Below are 25,926 nucleotides of genomic sequence, written 5' to 3'. Positions count from 1 at the left end.
TGAATGCATTTTTATGTTCACTTTGACCAGTCCTACGTTTTTCTGAAATGTCCTCCCTTTTGAGCATGACTAAGAAGCATGAATTCACATTTGTATGAGTGCTCTTAGCTTTTTATTTTGTGGTGCCTTGTCCTCTTTTGTAGCCAGGACATCTGGCCACCCTGAATCCAGGAGGCCAAAGGTCCTCCTTTTTCAAGGCCTTCTGTCCAGGAGGAATTCCAAAAGGTCCTCCATTTGGACCATGACTAAGAATAATATATGAGTGTTTTAAGCTGTTGTTTGGTCATGTCCTATCTTTTTCTTGGATGTCATCCATTTGAGCACAATTAAGAAGCAAGTATTCACATTTATATGAGTGCTTTTAGCTTTTGATTTGGTCATGTGTCCTCCATTTTTCTCAAAGGCCCTACATTTTGTGGCGCCTTGACCTCTTTTACAGTTAGGACACCTGATTATCCTGAACCAAACAGACAGCTAAACTTGGCTATCTGTAAAAGTAATTGTCCTCCCCTCCTTCTTCTCAAATCACTTGAACATCATGGCCATTCCCCTTTAGTGCTGCAACCTTGATCTTGCTTGCTTTCTGCAGGAAGGCCATTTCAGGTGTTGCACTTTGATTTTCTTTTACATTGCAATGTCATTATTTCCCTTGTCTGTTCATTGTCTCCTTTGCTTCTTCAGCTTTAATTGTTGACTATCTCAATACATTTGGCAAGAATATTGGTCAAATGCTGTATTAGTGTTTGTAGGGGATATAAATAATGAACCAGACGTAGAATTCAGCCATCAACTGACTTTTCTCCCTGTTTTAATCAGTGCCATGGCAGAGGCAAGAGGCCCCACTCACCTTCTGGATGTCTGTAACCAGAAGTTCTCAGAATTCCTGTACAACGCGGAGTATAAATGCTTGATGTGGTTGCGGGAGATTGAGGAGGAAGCCCTGAAGATGTTTGAAAGGTAGGGCTTGTCTTTGAAAAGGATCATCCCTGAATTCTCGTAATGCATTGTTTTCTATTGCTGTCAGGGCAACTTTGATTTGTGGCAGCGCTGTGAGTGAAAGACATTCTGTCCTCAGCCTCAACAACCCTGGTCAGTTCTTGCAGGACTGGCTTCCTTGGCTGAGTCTGTATACCTTCCTTGCTCTTTCCTCCTACGTGATAGAATTCAAAGAAATAGCCCTGTTACTCTGTAGAACCAGTATGTAGAGAGATCTTGTAGCACCTTTGAGACTCACTGAAGGAAAGAAGTTGGCAGTATGAGCTTCTGTAGACTTAAGTCTACATTCTCAGATGCTCATGTTGCCTATTTCTTTCTTTCAGTGAGTCTCAAAGGTGCTACAAGATCTCTACATACTCTTTCCTTCTGCTGTCCACTTTATCTATGATTATCACTTTTTCCCAGTGTGTCATAAATCATAATCATCTCATGGTGTGTCCAACATGACAGTGGTCTCAATTTAGGCATTTTGGCTTCTAGTGAGAACTCAGGCTTACTGTAGTATGCTCTCAGATTGACGTTTTGTTTGTTTGGCACTCTATGCCAAAAGAACTATCCTCCCACACAACACTTTAAATGAGCTTAATTTTCTCTCTCTTCAGTTGCTTTGCACATTGGCTTTTTCAGTCCCACAGGATAGCATCCCAAACACAGTTCATCTTGGGGAGAAAAGCAAACCTGTCTATGTACTATGCATTTCTTATGCTACTGGCCTGAGTTGAGCATTTACCACAGAAATAAACAATTATTTGTAACTGAAGGGTGTTTTTTACTTGATCATGTACATTCTGTTGCTATCACTGTGATAAATAATTATGTGTTTTGATCTTCCGTAACAAACACCATCATAGTTTTTCACTGTAGTCGCTAACTACAGCTTTTCAGGGATTTTTGGGGGTTCTTTTTTGTTTTGTTTCATTCTGCAACAGCAATTTCACTACTGAGCCTGAACTGATGCCCAAAACACCATCTCAGAGAAAGCATCGAAAGAAGAAGCGATCATCATCTTTTAAGGATGAAAATAAAGAATTAACTAGAAAAAGGTAGAAATTGTTTATTTATTTGGGCTTTGTACTTTTGAAAAAGCTATACTGTATGAAAACTTTTGCCAGTATCATATTTTTCTCCTGATAATTATGTTTGTTTTAGCTATATACCTTGACACTGTTATACAGCAAAAATAATCCCTTTTTGTTTTTTTAGGTTTTATGGAATGTTGCATGTTATTTATACTTGACACTCAACAAGAGTGTAGTTAATTTTGTCATATTGACGTCATACTGTCATCTGTTTAGTCAAGGGAGCATTCAAGAGCAGTTTATATCTTGAACATTTCCCTCGCCGAAGCATCCCTAATTGTTCAAAGAACTTGTAGTACATAGAACTGTTTGTGGAGCATGAGGAAGTATTCAGTCTTGTACATTTTCTTCTGTTTACTAAAAAAATGTGTTCTTCCATGTATCTGTTTAATCCATGCAAATCTCCATTTCAAGTAATGCCTATGTGGATTGCCAAGCCTTTAACGGGGTATAAATTCTGTAGATGGGCTATGGGTTGAATTCCACATACAGCTAACGTTGTGTCAAGTCCTTTCTGACTTAAGGCAACCTTAAGGCTAACCAGGGTTTTCTTGACAATAGAGCTACATTCTTATACTACAAGAAAGAAAAGGAATAGCCTCCAGCAAATGTTTTATTGAAAACCAGACTATGAATTATGAAACAAAACAACCAGGTAGACAAAATAGACAACCAACTAAACAAAAACATTCTGACCCTGAAGCTATTTCTAAAATGCATTCAGGGATGACTCTTTCTTTTACTAGCTTCCACTTTTCTTATGATTTCCATTTTTGTGGTCAAACTGTGCATTTTTAAATACATGTTCAGAATAGCTGGTGAGGAGCCTGCCCCCTTTCTCTCATTTAATAATAAGTTTATTATTTGCTTTTCATACTTGATTAGAAAGTGATTCTGGAAGCAACTGCTGTTTACCTTGCCTGTTGTAGGCAGGTACACGCAGCTACAATATGATCAGATAAAGTAGAATCTCCTTCCTTCCCAGTTCAAGCTTTATTGCATTGTTTAGTGCAGAGAATGCTGCTCCAGACCAATGCCAAACGTCTACATTTCTCCAGTCCTCTTTCACCATTCTCCCAGTACTGATGCTATTTTAAAAACATTCCAGTTAGATAGAGGACAAGGAAAAAAGAGGGGGCTGGGACATAAGTTTTGTTTTGTACGCTTCAATAGTATGTGCTTCTATATGCTTCTATAATATGCTAGTAATTCAAGTTTGCTCTTTTTTATACCGTGGTTTCTTGGCATACTGGTGTAAGCTTGCATTGAAAAAGCCTGACTATAGTGGAATTTCATTGGCCCAGGGCATAATGAGCCAGGCTAAAGTTTATAGCAAATGTGTCAATTAATTGGAAATTGATTAATACATCTAAGCCATTGGTGGGGTTAAGTACTGATTAAACAAGTAGAGAATGTATTTAGTAAATCATGCATTTAGAGGATTAGACTAGGGGAAAATGGTATTTTAAAGTAGCAGGTTATATCAGGTTATGTTGCTGAACTCAGAAAAGAGGGGAAAATGTTTTTATTTGCTTTTATATAGTTTTGGTCAGGGCTCACCCGGATGATGTTATTTTTTCTTATTATTCTCTCATAAAGTATTGGATTGTTTTGACAACTAAAATCCTTTGTCTTGTATCACAAACTCTTTTTTAATAGAAGGCCCTTACAGTATATTCTACATTTTAATGGCATCTTCACATTATTTCAGTAAAATACTGTAGATGTTTGTAATTAAATAACCAAAAATGAGGACAAATTAAGTCAAGATTTGTTGTACTTTTTTCATGTATCACTTTTATTTTTGTTCCCCAAAGGTTACATTTAATTAGGGTTACATATTGACCTGACTATGTGAGGCCCATTTCCCTTTTTCATGCTGTAGTTTCTAGACAAATGTATTTACTGCAAATCTAAACAAAACTTAGAGCAGAAAAAATTCCAATTAAATACAAAATTACACTTTTGCTATGACATGCTATTGCAAGACTGAATCAGTATTAAATTATAATGATGCTGTGATACTCACTTTCTTAAAATCAGTTTTGGCATGCCTTTAAAACACAGATACTGGTAGATTGATCCTATTCATGATAGCTCAAGTCACACTTTACATTGGAGCTTGTTTCAAAACAGGCATGCATAAGATTTCAATCTAAATTTGCTTACTGCATCTATTCACAATATACTCTTAATGTACATTTAGATATACTCTGGGCCCTTCAGATTCACAAATTCAAATGTCCTAGGATTGTCACACCACATATTGTTAAATGGCAGTGATGTGAACACAGACACACTGAAGTTGTGCATTCATGTTACCACAATTTAATAATGCAAGGCGTGCTCATCTGCCCTTTTTTGTATCCATGGAGGGTCTTGGAACTGAACCTTCACAGAGCTGAAGGGCCAGTTGTACATTTCCCTATGAATAAAGAATAGACTAACAACTAGAGAAAATACAGGAATTTGGTGAGGCCATGCTCAGTTGTAATGGAAACATATTAAAGCAGGAAATACCTGCAATTAATACTTGTTGTTGCTAGTGCCACCTTGTGGCCAGAAACAATTATGTGTTGTATAGAGATTATTCTAATGTTACAAGTACATTGATTCTTGTTTTGTCTGATTTTTAAAAAGACTGTCTAAAAGACGAAGTGGTATAAAAACAGCATCTTTTCAAAGACCCTTTCAAAACAAAGAGGGATTGGGAAACTTTGACATGGGGATAATGGATTCCATATCTCATTGTATGACAAGTTCTGTTAAAGAAGCATCAGATGTACAGTGTGACATATCTCCAGAAGCAAGAGCACTCTATACTAATTGTGGCAAAAATACTGAAATAAAAGGGAAAGAGCATGAGAGGATGACAAAAAAGACAGAAAAAGAAGGGGATGCCTCCAGATTAAGGAATACTCCATCTCCCAAAGCATTCTTAAAAGGGAAGCCCTCATGTGGAGTTGAAGAGATTCCAGCCCAAGGATTGATTAACAGTTTGTTGCCAGCAGGAGAGCTTTCCCAGGAAGTAAAGGACAGCCCTGGAACCCTTGCAAATTCCCAGTCAGGACATCACCCTCCAAACAGAGTACACAAGATCAGGAGGGTGTCCCTTGTGGAGAAGTACTCACTAACTAATAAAAGGAAAAGCACCATTCGGAAATCCCTCAGTAGAGCAATGGCCAAAAAGAAATCAGCTCAAGACACCTCATCTACCTGTAGTCACGCCAGCTGTAAGTAAAGACAATTCATTGTATGTCTCATAAGGCAGTTCTGTGTCAATATGTAACTCGAGCCCTGGTGGCGCAGTGGTTAAATGCCTGTACTGCAGCCATTCACTCAAAACCACAAGGTTGCGAGTTCAAGACCAGCAAAAGGGCCCAAGCTCGACTCAGGCTTGCATCCTTCCGAGGTCGCTAAAATGAGTACCCAGACTGTTGGGGGCAAATTAGCTTACTTGCTAATTAGCTTACTTGCTGTTCACCGCTATGATCTTTGGAATAGCGGTATATAAATAAAACAAATTAATTATTATTATTATTAATAGTGTCAGTATTTAACCCAAATGTTTGATGTGTGGGAAAGAAGTAGAACTCTCCAATATGTTTGCATGATACGTATCCCTAATACACACAATCCATTTACTGCTTTTCTGTAAAGTAACAACTACCCTGGAGAGAATGCTGATTTTCCTTTTTATAGTATCAGACTCCACAGTCACATTTTCACAGTTGTCTTGACAGCAATATAAAATCTTTTACATTTTCTGTACAGACCATGTGCCATTGAGTGGCAGGGGTAGGGTTTGTGTTAGTGTACATTTGAACAGAAAATACACAGTTGGAAAACCCATAATGTGCAAATGGAAAAATGGGAGGGAAGCTAGACATATTAAATTTACTAAGTGTTCATTATGTGTATAAATGACAGGGACAGTATGCACACACATTAGCACTTAGTTTCAAAAGAACTTCCCCAACCATCTTATTCCTTTTCTCCTTTTTACCTTAACCTTTATGCGTAGACCTATCTGCACCCTATATTTCTTTATTTGCAACCAGTATAAAACAGCTTCACTGTGATCCCACTTTTTCAGAAGTGGGATCTTAACTGAAAGCCTGTACTGCAAATTTTATTAGCTGCATTATAAAATGAACTGCTTCTACATTGTGTGACAAGCACAATTCACCTCTCAATCTTGATGAAAGCAAGAGGAGCCCACTTCTGGAGAGGGATCAGTTCTTGCAGCACAGATTTGATGAGGCAGCAGGAATGGCTTTTGTATGAGTGTGTCACTGAGGACCCGAGCAGAAGGGCTGGGAAAACATGGGCCTGCACACTGCTCCTTACCTTGCTGTCTGTCTATCTGACTGAGAAGCATCTCAGTGGCCATGTCTGATAAGGGAAGTGGGGTGCTTGGCTGCACCCACATGGCCAGGCTTCCCATTTCCTTGTTTGACACAACAACTAGGGGGCTTCTCAGTCGAATCCATGACTGTTAAGCTAAGCAGTATGGGGGGGGGGGGGGGCTGTCTGAACAGCCTGGTTTTGCTGCAGAGTTTCCTAGAAACTTAGCGCAAAACCAGGAATATCTTACCTTGGGTCAAAGGCTCTTTACCCCAGGTCAGGCTGGATCCATGTCTGGAAAGGTCCTGCCCCTGGGGTTTTGGCCTGCATCGTCTATGAGCCTGGGGGAAAGCCGGACCTTTTGGCCTCTGAGTTAGGGTTGCCATCAATACACAATATACATATGCAAATTTAATAATAATAATAATAATAATAATAATAATAATGTTGACCATAGAATTCATGCTGTAGAATCTATTAATGCCTAGAGAAGTGTTCTGTCAGGTAAAAATACTGTAGTAGTATTGATTATGTATGGTTTTTGTTATATGTGAATAGATGTGGAACATATCCCTCACATTGTATAGGGTCTTAATAGACTAAACAAAGTGCAGTTAAAAATGTAGGAGGACATTAAACAAGCAATCCTATTAAAAAATCTAATTTAACACAATTTGACACACGTTTAAACCATAGTAAACAAGATAAAAGTATGGCACATCTCATTAAAAGACTCTTCTGCCACAAGTAATTAACAGCCATACTTAAAAAAGTATTTGCCTACTGTCAAAAAGAGAGCAGAGAGGACCAGCTGAGTGTCCCATGGGAGGGAATTCCAAACCCTCGAATAGGTAGCAGGTTGAAAGAATAACCTTTACGTTTATGTGGCTCTCTGCACATTTCCACCCAACATATAATAGTATGTCCTACTGAAGTATATTTTCCTCTATCGATCAGCAGTAGCTAATTAATATGGAGCAAGAAAATGTAGTCTCCCCAGGTGAAAATTCTGCATTGAAGAGGTGAGAATTCTACGTGCAGTTTGGAGCAGCACTCCATCTCAGTACATTAGTTCTAACCTTTAAAATGTCTGTTCATATAATTGTTTGCCTTTCTTATTCTTCAGCTCATAGTTCCCTTGAAGTGTTTATGGATGGTGAAACAAGCCAACATAGGTGAGCAAATTCTAGAAACTCATAGAATTTGAAAACTTTTGAAGGAAGAAACCATGTGTCATGTTTTATATTATTTGTATACTACCTATTAATATGCTTAAAATGTCTAACAAAAGTATAATTGCACAACTTGTTGGAAAAACTCAATTCTGAATTGTAGATCATTAGAATTATCCTATGCAATACATATATATAAAAAATTTCCCATATAAGGTCAAAGTTGGTGAGGGGTTAGTAGAAAGTGTCAATTGAAGCAGTACTATTTGCATTTTTGAAGAATGATACTAACTTTCAGAACCACTTTGCTTGAGAGAGAAAAGTGTTGAGACTTACATTGAACAAAATCCAAAAACACTTACTTATTGCTCAAGCAATATATTTGATATTATGGCTCACATTATGATCAAAATTCAGTGAAACTGATTATAATATTAAAATAACTACTGGTAAATTTTTAAAAATTGAAAACAGAAGGAGAGTTCAGCACTGTCCATTAAAAATCCCCTTTCTCATCAGCCAGCTGGTTGCTTAAAGCCTGCCTAAGTAAGCAATTCTTTGCCTGATGGCAGAAAGATCAGGGAGGTAGCCTGGAAAGAAACTGGAAATTGCATAGCTGTTTCAAAAACCAGTGTTATGTGTCATTAACAGTCCAGATCAGGCTGCTACATTTTGCACCACTGAAGCTTCTAAGATGTTCATTAAAATCAGCTCCAAAATCCATGGATGCTCATGTCCCATTAAATACAGTGGCATAGTAAAATGGTGTTCCTTATATAAAATGGAAAAACAAAGTTTGCTTCTTGGAATTTATACTTTTTAAAAATATTAACAAGCCATGGATGCTTGAATCTGTGGATGAAAAATCCATGTTCAAGGAGAGCCAACTGTAATTGATGCATGAGGTCATTGTGTTTTGACCCAGTGGCCAGATTTGCACTACAATATTTGTATATACATGTTTTGAAAGATTTGCTAAACTGATAATACTTTTGATTATATTTCTGGCACGCTTGCCATAAAAACTGGCTACTGCTGCCTTGGCGCAAAGGAAAGACTTCATATAAGTGCATAACATGTTCTACATTATGCTGCTTGTTGTGTGGCTTCAGGTCATTTCCAACTTGTGGTGACCCTTATAACTGGTTTATTGTCAAGATTTTTTCAGAAGAGGTTTGCCATTGCCTTCACCTGAGGTTGCGCGCGTGTGGCTTACCCAAGGTCACGCAGTTGTTTTCCATGCCCGATTGGTGATTCAAACCCTGTTCTCCAGAGTTGTAGTCCAACATTCAAACCTCTACGCCACATTGGCTTTTTATTACATTGCGCTACTTTAAGGTTAATAGATTTGCAGAAAGAGCTGTCTCAGTCTGTTCTCGATATTAAATGTAAATGTCTTCTAAGAGTATTTGTATGCTATACTGTGACATAGCCATGTTAGTGGAATATCAATTTGCAAAGGGATCTTGTAACACATTTCAAACTGACTGTGCAAAAGAAGTTGTAGCATAAGTTTTAGACCAAGTTTACCGAAACATATGTTACTACTTCTAATATATCTAATTTGGATGATATATTGGAGTTTTGCTGCAGTACTGCCTTCAGTTTGTTTGAGTGGTTTATCAACTGCTCTTTTGAAATTTCCTAAAGATTAATCAGTCAGACAGCCATAGTCTGAGATGATTAACATTTTATCAAAATGCCTCTCTTCAGGCCTTTACTGACACAGAATGCTGAATCTGGTGAGGTAAGGTCTTGGTGAGTTTTCTGCTGGGTTACACTTGGTGAATTTCTTACTGCCTTTCTTACAGCTATTTAATTTTGGTCACTAAGGTCCAAAACAAACTGCAGAAATAATCCATCCTGCGATTGCTTTAACTGCCTTGTCTCAGTGCTAGGGAATCCTGGGAATTGTAGTTTATTGTGGCACCAGAGCTTTCTGACAGAGAAAGCTAAATGTTTCATAAAGCTACAGTTCCCAGAATTCTCTAGCATTGAGTCAGGGCAGTTAAGGTGGTCTCAAACTAGATTATTTCTGCAGTGTGTTTTGGACCTAAATTCCCAATCAGCTTGTAAGAATTTGTCATTTGGGATTACTGTTGCAATCATGTCAAAACTGCTAGTGATAATATGAAGAAAAAGGCATGCAGCTCAGGTGCATATATGTCCAAACCAATTGGACACCTCTAACTGCATAGGATCAGCTGGGTAGAGAAGAAGAAAAAGATTTAAAGTTTCTAGGTTCAACTTTTCTTCTCAACAAACTTTGGGTCTGATCTTGAGAAAGTGTTTTCTGTTCAACATCTAAATTTTCTGCCTGTTTGTGTCTTTTTAATTAGATGAGTCTTGCAAAATTATCTCCTTGCAAGGGTTTATGACTGTAAAGATGAACCATCTGTCACAGTGCAACAAAATTCTCAGTGTCCATCTGAAGCAGGGGTTGAGACTGTAGTAATTATCAATGTGGTAGGAAAGAAATACAAATTTGTATCATTTTATCTTGCTTTTATTCCAAGATTTCTGCTCAACAGTGAATTGATTAGTTTGGACAACTGCAGTTTGTTAGTGAATTTAGTGGTTTGCTGCTGAATTCTGTTAGTAAATCACACTATAGTTGTGCCTCCTTTTTCGCGGGGATCCGTTCTGCACTCTCTAGCGAAAACAGAGTTTCGCTTATATTCAAGCCCCATTGGCTTGAATATAGGTGTGGGGGTGCAGGGGGTGCGCCACCCCATTCATTCCCCCTCTATTCGTCCCTTGTGCATAAGTGAAGGATGTGAGTCCGACGACTGTGAGAACGGAGGGAGGATTGTACTAATTTCTGGTAGCGCATCTGGCTTTTCATGTATCCTTTTTCTCTGAGTGGTTTCAAAAAGGAGTTTTGGGGAAGCACACTTTGCCCACCCTAATTAAATATGAAAAGTGTTTGACAATGAGTTCTGACTGCATAAGGCCATCCAATATCTCTCACCATTGCCATCATCATTACCTCTAGCAATAGCTCAATGTAAGAAAAACTTTATTTAATCTTCTGATTATATAATCTGGTTCTGACACTCATGTATAAATTGGTTTGGTGGGGTTACCCCAGTGGGTGCAGTACTGCTCCTTTCTTGGAAGTAGGAAAAAAGCTGTTTGCTACACTTCTTTTCTCTTCAAAAACAATGAGCTTATTCTAGGGGCTCATTCACACTGGTGGCATTGCTCCAGAAGGAACTGAGCAAATTCTAGGGGCCCCCTCCCGAATCTCTCCGGAAGCAAGTGCTGACTACCAATCAGGGGCATTTTAACACGAATGCCCTCTTGGAGAATTCGGGTTTAAGGTGAAGGTGCCTGGCTGTCAATCAAAGTTAGTTCTGCGATGGTCATAGGTGATGTTTCCAGCACTCATTGGGGCATCAGAAGTGTGCTCTCCACCCCTCCTTTTTTTAAAGGACCAGGCACCACTTGTCAAATTAAAAAACCTCTGGTGTGGGTGTGGGTGTGTGTGTGTTGTGGGCATTTGGGTCAGTGCTGTAGGTTATGATCTGCCCTTGGCCCCATTTTCAACCCCAAAATGCAAGCTAATGCATCCAGTATCCCCCACTCCTAGCCACCCCAGAATGCCTCATACATAGGTAATAATAATATCAATAATATTAATTCCTCACCTCGGAATGCCAGAAAAGGATGCATTTTTTTTTTTGCTCTCCCTAGGCTACCCCTGAATCCTAGCAAAAGCTGTATCAATTTGTCAATTTACATAAATGGAAAGAGAAGCATTACATTCGATTGGTAACATTCATCCAGCAGTCATTCCAAAGGAAATAATAGGCTCCCCTAGCAAAAGCTGTATCAATTTGCTAAGTTGCAACATTACATTCGATTTGTAACATTCATTCGCAATCCAGCAGTCATTCCAAAGGAAGGTGCATAGACAGAGAAAAATAATTAAAAAAATACACATCAAAGGGAAAAGGTCCCTGATGGATAGGAGAGCCTTGTCTTGCTCGCCCCCCCCACCTGCCCTGAAATGACCCTTGCTCCTGCTCACCATCTATCTATCTATCTATCTATCTATCTATCTATTGCCAAGAACATGCACATTTTTTGCCAAAAATAATTTAAAAAGTGGGGGGAAGGTGCCTGATGGGAGCTCCGTTTGTGCCCTGCCTTTGACCTGACCTGACCTGACCCCTTTCCTCCTGCTTACACTTTGCCATTGCCTTCCACTGAGGCTGAGAGAGAGTGACCTGTCAGTTCCAACTGACCCATGGAATCAATTGGGAATAAAAGGGAAATACAGTGCAGGCATTCTGACTGTAGCATCCGCATATAACACTAATAATAATAATAATAATAATAATAATCCAGGAGCAAGAAGAAATGAAAGTAGAACAAGCAAGCACCCAAAAAATCATGCGCATAAATTGTCAAAAGAGGCTGCTTCTGCTGCATCCATTTCCCTACATCCCCCAGCTTGGCCCCACAGCCCTATTTCCCTGGGCAATCCTCCTCCTTCCTTCCGACCCTCACTTCCCTCTGCCTTGGCTCCTTCATCTTCCTCCTCCTGCTCCATTATAGGATGCTCTCCATGGCTCCCTTCTTCCCACGGCTTCTTCTACCTCTTCCTCCTCCTCCTCCTCCATCATCACATTCTCCACTCCCCCTCCCTCTTACAGTCCTTTGCAGCCCAAAAGTCACACTGATTTCCCCTTTTGCCTCCTCTCAGCCTCCAGTCCTTCGGCTCTTTCCTCCTCCTCCTCTTCCTCCCCCTCCCCTCAGATGAGGGGAGGGAATGCTCTGACCTCTGCCCGCCCTCCAACCCTAATCCCTCCCTTAATTTGCCCCGAACATGATCAAGGGCAAGTTCATATTTCGCAGAACCCGGGTCTTTTAGGAAAAGACGGATTTTAGCCCGATTTTGGATACCCCGGGGTAAGGGGCATTTCCTTGTGCAAGCCTCGACATGGATTGTGACAGAATCAGGCCCAATATGAACTTCACGTGCAAATTTCGAATCCGGAACCAGGTTAAATGGTAGTCTGAATGGCCCCTAGTACTCATGACCGGGATCAGGTATTACAAATGAAAAATTTATAAGCAAAACCATTTCATATAGTTACTTACCAAATAATTTTTTTTATTTCTTGCATTTTTCTATAGGTGGGCATTAACACTTTTATTTATTTCTAAATTTTCTATTCAATTACCAGCTTGAAGCCTTGCAGTCATCATAGTATAAGAATCCATAAATGGGAAATTGATAAGAGGAGGGACTTTCAGGGGGGGAAGGCTATAAACAACAAAGTACTTGTGGCTATGAATATTTTAGCTTTTGAAGTTTTTCTAGTAAGCTTTTAGAAGGAGCTGTTTTCCATCTTCCAGTCACTAATAAAAGATAGGCATGTACCAAAAATGTTAAGATACTTGCCAGTAAATCTTTTATGATTTATTTGACTCAAATATTTGAAAGGACCACCATTAGTGAGCTAAAATGTTGTTTTTCTTTAGACTCCAAACACTCTACAAAAAATGCCTTGTTCTTTGGATACTCCTAGTCCAATTGCTAGTTGTGTTGTGCAGAGTTCACCTAAACATGATATGCAGCAAGAAGTGTGCAATAAAGGTAAGTAACTGAAGGCAAATTTTGGCCCCATTCCCACTGGCCCATTTACCCTGGATGGAACTGGGCAGATCCGGGTCCCCCCACTCCCAAATCTCTCCAGAAGCAAGTGCCCACTATAATTTACCTTAATTGGGGTAATTTAACCCTGAACACCATTGCAGCTCTTTGTGGAGAGTTCACATTTGCAGGTATCGGTTTAAATGTTCTGCCCTCCGCCCTCCCCTGAACTTGACCTGATCATGATTGGGAACAAGTTCATATTTGCCGGACCTGGTTTTTCTCAAAAGATACGGGGCCAATATGAATTTCCTGTGCTTAATCCGGGTTCTGATCCAGGGTAAAAGGTAGTCTGAATGGCCCCAAATTTACATAGTTGCAGCAAAAGCTTCATAAAGCATAACAAATTTGTAATTGTCTCTACTCTATAATATTGCTATGAATCAGTACCATTGTATTTTCTTTAAAAATGTTATTGATATGGTTGATGTTCTACAATTTTGAAGAAATGTAAGTACCTCTTTGTTTATTACTCATGTGAATTAAATTGCTGGCAATAAAAATCCTAAAAATTTTCCATTATACTGGAAAGAAGTTTCCAAAATCTTTATGTAGTTTCTCAACCTGTGTTGGCACTGCTTGGAATACAGGCTGGGCCTCTGGTGTAAGTTTCGTTTAAGCATAGCTGGTACCAATTAGTAGCTTGTTATGATCCTGCAAGATTTGTTGCAGCAAATACTCCTGATGGAACTAACTCTCTTTTCTGCAGAGAAACTTGAAACTGAAGTTATGGACTTCCAGGTCAGTGGATCTGAAGATTCAGCCCACAACAACTGTATCCATACGCAACTGCAAAACAGCCAGTATGCTTTCTTTATTTCTTGGGATTGGATAATCTAAAGGAGGGTGGGGTTTTTTTTAACTTTTTTCCTCCTAGCTGTGATTTAATCCACATCTGAATACAGTGTGCCCTTGCTATCCATGGGGGAATCCATTCTGGGTCCCTCCACGGATAGTAAAATACATGGGACCTGAAATCCCGTTCTTCTCAGTGGATGTGCGCTCCTGCTTCCATCACCACATGCATGCATGCCCATTGAGAGATCCAGGGCTTGCCATTCGCAGAAACTCAAACCGCAGATGTCAATCCCGTGTTTGGTGTGGGTGCACTGTACAATGTCAAATCAAGGTTTGCTATTTAGAATTTATACTTTTTTTGAATATTTTCAAGCCATGGATGCTTGAATCTGTGGATAAAAAATCAGTGGATAAGGAGGGCCAACTGTATGAGATATATAGTGGGCCCTTACTTTATGCGAGTATCCGTTCCGGACACACACACACACACCATGAGGCAGAAAACATGTATGCTTGAGCCCCATTGAATACAATAGGGCTTGTGCTCGCGGCGCAGCACAGCGCGCATGCCATGGGCATACACACCATTCATTTTATTATGGCGCGGCTTTAGCGTAAGATTAAAGCCATGTATCGTGTAGGCGCAATGTATATATCACCCCTGAGAGTTGCATTTTTTCCTCTTTGTCTTTGAGTGCATGATTGGAAAAATTATGGGACATCTTGATTTCTTAAGATTTCTTAAGTTTCTAGAAACTTAAGATCTGAGGCAGCAGATTTTATGTAACTGGATTCACTATATACATATCTTGCTTGTTCTAAGGAAACAAAGTTACAAGCACAAACTTGATGATCAACCTCCTGTCCAAAGCATACAAGATGAAAAATTTTCTAGTCACAAAACTGCATCATCTCCTGCAAACAAGGTATTGTTCTCTTCTGGCAAATAAAGGCTAAAATATCAAGGACAAAAAAAGTCATCTTTTCTTTCCCATCACTGACAGTGCACTAAAAACATTCATACTCTTTTGATAGATCATGCGACCAATCAAAAACTTCTTTCAGTCCATGCAGAAAAATAATCTACTCAAACCCTCAGGGTCACCAGGAAAGAATAGTGTCAAACACAGCACACCCATCAGACCTGCCACCAAGGTAAGGACTTCTCTCCATTTAGGAAATATGTCTGGAATTGTATTGTTAAGTCATGAATGCCTAAGTTCTGTGATGCACAGTAACTCCCAACCTGATCCCCTAAGTCCTTGCTTACTGGGCAGCAGCTGCTACAATTGAAAGGGGTCTGTTCCCTTTTCAATAGGAAGCAGCTGAGAGTCCTGCCCCTCTTTTGAGTGATCTCTGGTGCGACAGGCAAAACCAGGACCCCCACTGCAATTCCTCTTCATACTAGAGCTCACTCAAACAAAGGGGATGGGACCATCAGCCAGGTCCACCACCCCATTGAGCACAGCATCTGCTGCCCATAAGTAGGAATTGGGGCACATTCGTGGTCCCTATGTATCACCTAAATTAGGGACAATGTAAGGATTGTGAATGCAAAAAAAAGTCAGGAGTACTTAACTCTTGGTCATTCTACATGAGACCCTTTTAATATGAACATCCTCTCTGATATTTTTTTTAAAAATAGCTGGAATCCTGTTGGGCAGTGACAAATGTGTAACCTTGAGTTGCACAGTCCTGACTGTTTTGTATTCACAATCCCTTTGTGTGTATCTTGGAAGTTGCTCAAATTAAGAGTTACTATAAGAGGACTAAGATCTCTGTATGAGATACTGGAGTACTGCAAGTTAAAGTAGCACCAGACTAATGGTCTGTCTTTCTCAATGGAAAGTAGCTTTATAGGCTTATTTTATTTTACTTGGTTTATGAGATCAAGATTAATACTGTAAAATGGCAATTTGGTGCCAAGCAGCAAGACCAGTTTCCTTCTCCTGTATATGTGGTCTGATCTGTCAGTCTTGCAGCTGTTGGAAACAAAAGGTGGAAGACAGAGGCCAGAGTGAGCCAGCAAAAAGTTCTTACCTTGTTCACACTCAATTCTTGTCTGAAACAGAACTAAAGTCCCTTTAATGAGGTGAAGTGAAGTTCAAAAATTTAATACTGAAGAATATCCTGTCCATTGAACATGGGATCTTGAACATCATAAGACAGTAATTAGAGGTTTTTCTTCACCCTACTACTTCCTTAAGTTACTATTGCTGAGGTAAAGAGGCCATTTATCTGGGTCCTGTTATATCTTACCACTGTTTGTTGCTTCACCAAGGCAAAAAGCTGTTTTTAAGTATCTGTTAGTTAGCCAGCAAGTAGATTTCTCTAAACTGAATAAACTCATATTTCTTTTTCATATTCATCCAACAAAGGGAGATTTTGTTGTAAGTATCTTTTCTTTTTCTTTGGGTTGCGGAACTTGTATGGTGAATGGTTTCTAAACATATGACCTGAACAATACATGTAGACCCTTTCTGGGATGTTTCATGTGGATACTACCACACCACCTGGTCTCCTTTTTAACTCTTGGCATGGACATTGGTGAAAGTATATGTTATGCTAACTCTTGGGAATGGATTATAACCTACACATGCTACATATTTTAGGAAAAACAGCGACAGCGTCTGGAGAGTCTGAGAAAAAAACAAGAAGCAGAGCAGCAGAGGAAGCAGAAAGTGGAGGAAGAAAAGAGACGGCGATTGGAAGAAATAAAATTGTAAGTAATTGTATCCAGACTGCAACTACTATGAAGGATTTACTGTAACTATAATGTAGGTGGGCGCAGGTATTATTGGCACTAGATGAATAGATACCTATTTGAAAATATGGCAGGACTTTGATAACACTGAAATTATGTTCCAGCTACGTAAGCTAAGTGGCTTTTGCATATCCTACAGAAAACGTGAAGAAAGGCTGAAAAAGGCACTCCAAGCTCGAGAGCGAGTAGAGCAGATGGAAGAAGAAAAGAAGAAGAGAATTGGACAGAAGCTGTCTCAACTGGAGGAGAAGAATGAAAAGGTAGAAAATAGTCCCATACACCTATCCACAGATTCCATAGTTCCATCTTTTAATTTGATCTAAAGACAATTGAGTGGAATTCCACATACACAAGAGAGCTTTCCTGATTCCCCTTCACCTCCCCAGAACCATTTCAGAACAACTGTAAATTTTCAGAACCATGATTGAAGGATAGGGCACAAATGACTGAAGCAATATGGGGGTGGTGGATTTGGTGGGGCTGCCTTATACAAGCAGATATGCTTGTTTCTTTGGATCCCAGCCTTTGTATACATGTGGTCTGCTAATGTCTTCCCCATACCTCCTAGTTGGTAGCTACTATCCAGCAAGTCAATGATATGAAAAAAACATGGCAACGATATGAAAAAAAAAGTTTGGTGCTGAGGTTTGTATTTCAAATGCACGTAGGGAGAATGGCTCCTTCCCTTGGCAGAGTTGCCAAAGTCCATGTCTCTCAGTTAAATTGAGATGAAGTCTAAAAAATTAAGTTTCATTTTTATTTCTCATCCTCTGCTATTGGTCATTAACTCTAAGAATTTTTATGCAATGTACCTTTCTAGACTGAAGTCTGGAAAAAGGAAAAAAGAGAATTTTAAATGGTCCTTTGGACAGGTGAGAGAAGAGAAAGCAGCAGAGGAAAAGAACAGGAAAAAGAAGTCAGTTAAGAAAATGGGGGAAGCAGAAGCCCGAAAACAGAAATTGCTGCAGGTAGTAAGTACTCCATTTATTTCAAGGAAAACTGTGAACTTAGAATAAAATAGAACTATTCTATGATTCTATGTATGAGGTGAGAGATAGAAATTATTTCTATGAATAGAAATCCAACTTCTGAATGTTTCATTATTGCACTGGAACTACTTTTGCTGTTGATTGAAGTAGCAGAGCCTACAGGACACACTGGAAAAAAGGAGCTTCATTTAAGCTGCTGATTACTTTGTTCTTCCTGTTAACAATACCATGTCATAAATAGTTTAACAAGTAGAGTATGAAATCGGCAAAATATATTATTCACATTAAGTGATGAAAATGTGTGGCTTTATGTACCAGAATCCTTTTGTACACCAAGCATATTGGTGTTGTGTGGCTAAGAGTTACTGCTGTTTCAGAGACCAATAAATACGGAATCTCTTGGAATAGACATTGCCTCCCTATGTTCAGGAGTGATAAAGGAAACATACAAGCTCCAGTCCTGATTTCATTGCACTAAGGATGAAATTTAAAGAATATTGTCTGAACTGATTTTTTTCTTCTAAAATATTTGATTTTTTTTAAAAATAAGCCTGATCATTGCAACAAAACATTTTTTGTATAATCTCCTGAGGGTTTAAGATCTGTTTACAGTTAGTTTTTGCTTGCTTTGTTTTTTTAAATAAGTCAACTGTTACAAAATGCACCAATCAGAGGAGGAAGCATATAACATGCAGCAATCATACTTGCGTTATGGAAACCTAATAGTGACTGTACATAAGGCGAAGCTAAAAACTGTGGAGTAAACATCCTTGTCACTTTGCTTAGCATTATCAGAAATTTTCTATGGAGGGCCCTAATTTCATCTTTGTTGCAGGAAGAAGAGCCAAAGGTTCCAGAGCAGCCAGAAAAATGGAAGACAGTCGGAGAAATTAGGAAAATGCTAGAGCACAATAAGGTGAAACAGGAAAAAGGGTGAGGACTTTGCTTCTTCAATTATAAGAATGAGTGACATTGAAAACTAATATGTTATGAGCCAGAAAATTTGTGGTGAGTGGAAACTGGCAGCTTCCCAAACTTAGTTGACCAATTTTGTAGCTTCTTCAATCTATTCTCTTCAGAGGGCCTACTTGGTATGGAAAAAACCTTCATTTCTAAACACTCCACCAAGCACCATTGAATCCAGTAGGATTCAATTCCAAGTGAAGATACAAAGAACTGCACTGCAAATATGTCCTTTGCCACTATTTCCCCTTCTTTTTAGGCATCGTGGACAGGAAGAAAAAGAGAAACTGGTGAAACCTCTGGACCTGGCAGTAGTTACTGAAGAGGAGGAAAATTTCAAGGTTTGGCAAAAATAAAAAAAAAAAAAAAAAAAAATGGCTGGCAAATAGGCAAACAAATCATTCTAACTGGATTAGGTTTATTTTCGATATGCAAGGCTCAATTTATTCTCTATATTCTTGAGAGGAAATGAATGGATGTGTATGGGTGGGATTTATTATGATGCATGCTTGCCCATGTGATAATCTCCCCACCATAACAAACCAAAGTGTGTACACTACTTCATACTACAAGGTTGTATCCTGTTGTGCATTATATATTATTCAAGGGAATTCTGAGATTACAGAATGAGAATTCTAAATTGTAGTAATAATAATAATAATAATAACAACAACAACAACAACTATTATTAATATTTATACCCCCCTCTTCAGCCAAGGCTATTAAAGCGGCTTATAATTTGTTAATTAGACATTTCCCTGCCCTCAGGCTTACAATCTAAAAAGACAAAACACAAAAAGAGTAGGGAATGGTAGTAGGGAAGGGGAAAAGTCCAGCAGATCTGCTCTCCCTTGGAGCCCTGTTGGAGCTGGCTTGCTTTTCTCTCCCTGAAGATGGTGGATGGAGGGAGGACTCATCTTCTTATCAGGCAGGCCTGTTGGAGCTGGCTTGCCTTTCTCTCCACAAGATCGTTTTTTCTCCTACAAGGAATAAAGGAAAAGCCGCCAGGAAAAAAGCTGTGATTATATGTCTTTTCAGCAATCATACAGCAATAATGTTAGGGTATAGGCTTAAGGTGTTTCTGTTTCTAGGTGTTCAACTGGGTAGCAAATCAGTTTCAGGACTCATCAGTGGAACCCCTCAATTGATTTCTAAAAAGTGGTTCTGAACAACCCCTTTATCTCTAAAAAAAACCGAAACTATTCCCTTTGAATGAAAAGGCTTTTGTATAAAACAGCAGCACAAGATGGTAAATCTGGTCATTTTTACAGGAGGAACAGAATCCTACCCCAGTAGCACATCAGGAAAAGAAAACCACACATTTGGAAGCAGTTCCTGCTGCCTATAAATGGCTGAGTATAACTGCTCAGGTGAGTAGTAGGTGTTTCGTGGTGGTCTTTAGAAAGATGAAATCACAACTAATGATTTAGGCTTGTAGTTAGGTAGGCTGTGAACAGAAAAGCAGCTGTGGCTGTAGTTGCCTACTGAATAGGGATACTTTTCAGTATCTAAAATTAAAAGCATACATCACTTCGACACTCAAGTGTTTTTTTGCTGTTTCTGCTCCTGTGATATGAAGATGGGCTGGCACCTTCTAATATTCTGGGATTTGACACTGTTTTTGGCTGTTGTATAGGAATTTCTGGCACACTATCTTATTTTCTCAGAATGTCATGGTCATTCACTGGAATTAATGAAGTTCAAGAGCAGCTTAGTACTCATTATACTGATTGATAATGAATTCTACCAATCAGATTTTCATCATTTTGCTTTATTTTAAGACATTCTTGCCTTTCTCTGGCAGTTGCTGAAGTAGGTTTCTTAAGTATGTTTAGTGATCCAAATACCACACTAATCATGTTTTGAAAGTACATACTATATATTTCCTCACAGAGGGAAACGGTTGATTCCAGAAGCCTGCAGTCTGCCTACCCTTGTTGAAAACAATTTCCAAAGGTCTTGCAGTCCTCACAAATGACCACAAGAGGGCATAAGAATATGAGGAGTGAATATGATGAAATCAATAACTTATGTTAAAGGAAGATGCTGAGGGTTTTGTTGATGAGAGCATCTCCATCATTCTAACAATAAAACTGTCAGTACCTTTAAAAAACCCAGTGGATTTCTTTGGGCAGTCAGTATAAGACAGAAGTATGTACTTGGTCACTTGTAGGAAAAGGATTGATTTACTATTAGCCATCAAGGATGCAGTTCAGCATTGTTCTAGAAAGATCTTAAGTGGTGTCAGTGAGTTAAGTTGTGAGCTAGAGTATGAACAGGCCAATGCTATATATAGTCTCTAAAGACAATGTCTTCAATATTTTACAGAGGCAGCATGTTGGAACAAGGACAAAACTAATATAGACCAGGATCTAGTGAACTGGTGGTGTTGATAGAACTGGTTTTATTAGCAGAACTGGAAAAGGTTAATTTCCACTTGTTTTTGCAGCTTCCCCCAATGTGGACACCCAAACCAATTCTGGGGGTCTGGGGAAGCCTTTTAGATCCAGTTTTTGGGCAGCATAGAAAGCTACTGCAGGATAATGCAAGAAAAAGCTTGGTCACACTAATGGATAACTACTACCATGACATTGGATGTAGGCCATAGTGTTTTATATGGTCAATCAATCTTGAATTAAACTCTCCTAAACAGTATTTGGATAAGCAAGCTGTCTCTTATTAACTTTGACTTCTTCACTTTGATTTCAGAGACTTGAATGGTGTGTTCTTTTGGATTCTGATAGAGCTATCCTATATATTTTCTATATTGTCTCTGTATAATTTGGGCTTACTTGAGCACCTCTTTTCTATACAGACATTTCTGATATTGGGATTGCAAACTTCCTGTAGTTAGTACTGATACTTAAGTACATTATCACAGTGTTCCTTTGTAGTGCTTGTACAATGTAACAGTGAACAGTGACCAAATTATCAATGGGGAATTTAATTAGCTCAAGGTCACAAGAGGAGGCCTGTTAGTACACCTCAAGGATCGGTCCTTCGATCTGTATACCAGGAACTAGAAATCCAGAAATGAAGCAGAGGCTCTAAGTACAATCAATGTCTCTTTTATTGGAAACAGGGATTCAAACACACAGGCACATACGCACATGCATTCATACAAGACTCAGGAAATAACGTAGATGTGGGATAGATATTAGGTTTTTCTCATGGAAATACGCACCTGATGTAGAGGTTCTATCTTGGGAAGTCCAATTTGTGTGAGGGTTTGTAAGTCTGCTTAATATTTAAGGCTTAGCAGACCAAGTCAGAGGACTCTGACTTCAAACGGACATAGATGTTGGCTGCAAATGACCTGAGACAGGCCGGTGACTGACCTGGGTGAGGCAAGCAGCTGAGAGTGGCTGGCAGCAGTCCGGAGTGGCTGGTAGCAGCTCATCCCTAAATTTAGGAGACCTTTTAAGGGTTTAACAGGGTCTCTAGACAAAGGGCAATCAAAGGAAACTGTTTGAAGTGTATTTCACATCTTAGGTCCATGTTTTGATCTCACCAAATGTTTCTGCCAGAGTAGGGACCCAACTGGCCATGCAAATGCCATTCCTTTGATTCAAATGGCTCCCTCTCAATCACAAGAGAAACACTTCCTTAAGGCTTCTGCCTGATAGCATCTTTGAGGCAGCTCCTCCCATGATCTCACCCATCTTCAGAGTTGGGAAAGGAAATTTGTTTACATATCAAAACCCATGACTTCCCCTTGTTTCAGTGGGAACCTGTTATTTAGATCCCATGCTAGGGCCATACAGCTACTCAGGTCAAGATGCACTTTTGATATCAAGGTGCAGATCAGAGGTTATCATTTAGATATATTAAAAAGGTGCAGATCAATGCCTATCAACAACAGTAAATTAAAGTGAAAGAAGTTTTTTACAGTTTAAAACGCAAGCTGTGATGCCAAATATCCCTTTCTGACAAACTGCTGCACTTACACCACTAATTCTGCATTGTCTTTCAGAAATCTCCTATTGGCAACTCCAACAAAGTAAAGCCCCAAGAGGTGAAAGATATGGCATCCCTCACAATCAATCCAAATGACTATGGCATGGATCTGAACAGTGATGACTCTACTGATGATGAAAATGAGCCCCGCAAACCTATTCCCATGTGGGCCAGTGGTATGTGTGATTCTTTAAAGTGTGTGCAGGGGTCACATACGTGGAAGATCAAAAGCCATTTTTCTGTCCTCCCAAACCAGCATGAATTATGCCATTGGTTCGAAACAAGAGATGATGTTTAGTCATTTCTGACCATTGCTTGGAGTTTTGGATGTTTTGGAATTAGGAGCCTCCCTAAACATTGTTTACTGTGAAACTGCACCTCCCCCTCCATTGTTTTTACAAAAAATATTGTTGTTGTTTCTTTAACTGGAGAAAGTTTCCATGGGTGTGAAGTGCCAAAGGCTCACAATTCACACACATTTCACATAGTAAATAGTTAGCACTGAAACTGGGGGACTGGCTTGAGATTCTGAATAGTCCTCTCAGGCCTGTTACAGACAGCCAAAATAAAGCTGCTTTGAGTCACAGTGGAGGTATGGTGTTTCAATGATGCATGCATCCTAAGAGTCCAGAAGTCACACCAAAGCCAGGCTCCAGCTGGAGCGTGGCTTTGGTGTGGCTTCTGGACTCTTAGGACGCATGCATCATTGAAACACCATACCTCCACTGTGACTCAAAGCAGCTTTATTTTGGCTGTCTGTAACAGGCTCTTTGCTTTTGATGGCTCTGGCCCTAGTACATTAACCTGCAATTTCTTGGTACTTGTACTGCATTAGTACATATAGTGGTTCTGGTACTGTATAATGGTACTACAGCTGAAATCTTATAGAACAGTTCATGCCTCATTGCTCTTTACAGAAAGAGAAAATCACCAAAGGGCCTTGCTACTCCTTTTGTGTTTATAGCTTGATACAGTTTTATAGAGTGTTGCAAGCAAAAGCAGTGCCAGTGGCATGTTTAGAATCATAGAATCATAGAGTTGGAAGAGACCACAAGGGCCATCCAGTCCAACCCCCTGCCATGCAGGAAATCACAATCAAAGTGGTTTATGCCAAAGAGAAGGAAGGAAGGAAGGTGAACTAGAGGGTAGAGGAGAGACAAATGTTTAGGCTGAAACCTGGAGCATCCATATCTGTACAGTCCTACAGTGCCCTCTATAGGACATCTGGCAGAAAATTTCCTTTAATTTCAGAAACTGTAATTTTAGATTAATAAATATTTATAGAGGGGAAATGCTTGTAAGATGGAAACCACTTTTAAAAAATTAAAGTACTTTTATCCCTCTCTACTACCCAAAGGACTCCTGTGTTTATGTAAAATCTGTTAAAACAGCATAGTCCCTGTCTGCAGGCTTACAGTTTAAAAGACAAAACAGAAGCAGAAAAGGAAATTAGAGGGGGAAAAGCACTGGTACAGCCCTTCTTTTCCCATCTAATTTCTCTCTGCTCATTCTGATGGTGGCGGTAGCTGAGAGAATATCCTTTGATGGGATTTTGCTTATTATGCCTGAAATATTGTAGATAGTGCCATATTTTGATCTATTACATCAGAAGCAAGAATGGGTGGAAAATAGATCTGTATCTTCTGGGAGAGCCCCAGATTATTTGAAGATCAGAAAGGGCTTCTGATTTCCAGTTGTTTAACAATAGCAGCAACAAAAGGATGCCCTAAATTACACTGCTGGGGAAAAAAAGGAAAGCTTGATTTAATCAGGAATAGATGTTTGTGTAGAATTACTTGGTAGTACTCAGAACAAATTTTGGTGCTCAGAATTAACAAATGCTAAGTTTTTGGTGCCAGGCTTCAATTGATTGAACTTGGTGTTTTGTAAAAGCTGAAGTAGAGTACACAAATCTGCCCACCCCTTTGTTAGATATTACAGCTGAATTAATCTCTAACTGTAGTCCATCATAGATGGGGATTTACATTCTCTCCTTCTTAGAAATGCCTCAAGTAGAGACATGTTGCTGCTTGAAGGCTGATTCATGTGATAACTGTTGTTTCCTCAGGGCTTCAGCTTAACGAAGCTGTCACATACCAATACTACAATCCTCCAGACATCACCAGGTTATTTGGACTAATATTGAGCCCTAAGCTAGAGGATATTTTCTACAAAAGTAAGCCAAGGTATTTCAAGCGCACGAGTTCAGCTGTCTGGCAGTCCCCACCTCTTCCTGGTACCAAACCAGCACTGCGTACATCCAATAGCTTGAAAAAGTACTGAGGCTGTATAGGATTGCTTGTCAGCATTTTTGTATATCATATCTTTGTCAGATGCATCTGTAAATCATTTTAATATTTTATATATCCTGTAATAAAGATTTAAATATTGAAATTGTCCTGACTTTCCAGAAGAACATAGCAAAGACAATTTTGCTTCATATCTATCAGCCTAAGATGTTTACTGAATCTTCCAAATTATAATTTTATGGATAATGTAAACAGTTACTAGAAGTGGATGTTGTAGACTACAGCATTGTAGAACAGAAGTTCTAGTATTTGGTACTGACAGATTCTTTGCATGCTTCACTCAAGTGACACACACTTTTCCTAAATCAAGGGGGAGCAGTGGAGTGGAGAGATACCTCTCTGCATGGATTGAGTAAGGAGTTTGGCAAGAATCATGCAGATTAAGTTCTTGGTTAGAGAACTGCAGAAAGCTGAAATGCTGTGGTAGTCTTGTGACCACCAAGCTTTGAGAGAGAGTAATACAGTTTGGGGAAATACGAGTATCAATCAGATTATCTTCCCTCACTTCCTATAGGAAGAACTTTGTTTTAAAATATATACTTTATCACAGATCTATAACTTTGTTAGATTTCCCCTAGCTTGTTATTCCAAGCACACAGTCCCCAAAGGGCTTTAATACATTCACAGTATATTGAAAGAATAGGGCATAAAATCTTTCTAACATGAAGAAAGATATCTTTTTCCAAAGAAAATTTCAATTTTAGGGTGATATATAAAGCAGGACATAGATTTAAAATCAAGTAAGAGAGCTGATGTGGTGCAGTGGTTTGAATGTTGGGCTATGACTCTGGAGACCGGGGTCTGAATCATGGCTTGGCCATGTAAACCCCCTTGCTAACCTTGGACAAGTCACACACACTCAGCCTCTCAGGATGGCAGTGGCAGGC

At 39.3% G+C, this 25,926-nt stretch overlaps 1 protein-coding gene across 2 annotated transcripts; it reads left to right on the top strand.

The window, feature by feature from the left end:
- The first annotated feature begins 661 nt into the window (after positions 1-661).
- On the top strand, positions 662-25,093 carry LOC149314275 (inner centromere protein-like). 2 transcript variants are annotated; one of them, XM_089523421.1, is made up of 17 exons: positions 662-957; positions 1,926-2,039; positions 4,716-5,308; positions 7,549-7,597; positions 9,308-9,341; positions 13,088-13,202; positions 13,969-14,062; positions 14,881-14,983; positions 15,093-15,212; positions 16,670-16,779; positions 16,961-17,081; positions 17,694-17,789; positions 18,646-18,743; positions 19,033-19,114; positions 20,045-20,143; positions 22,747-22,906; positions 24,799-25,093. In XM_089523421.1, exons 1-17 carry the CDS (start codon positions 821-823, stop codon positions 25,011-25,013), a joined length of 2,340 nt encoding a protein of 779 aa, XP_089379547.1. In that variant the 5' UTR covers positions 662-820; the 3' UTR covers positions 25,014-25,093. The 2 variants fall into 2 exon arrangements, with proteins under 2 accessions (XP_089379547.1, XP_089379546.1); XM_089523420.1 differs by having other exon boundaries at positions 17,694-17,792.
- Positions 25,094-25,926: the final 833 nt, after the last annotated feature.

This window comes from Sceloporus occidentalis, unplaced genomic scaffold (genome assembly GCF_023333645.1).
Source record: "Sceloporus occidentalis isolate IW3139 unplaced genomic scaffold, rSceOcc1.0.p SCAF_4, whole genome shotgun sequence".
In the NCBI taxonomy this organism is placed as follows: domain Eukaryota; kingdom Metazoa; phylum Chordata; class Lepidosauria; order Squamata; family Phrynosomatidae; genus Sceloporus; species Sceloporus occidentalis.
Note: the sequence above shows the minus strand (reverse complement) of the source record. Positions and strands in the feature narration are given on the sequence as shown.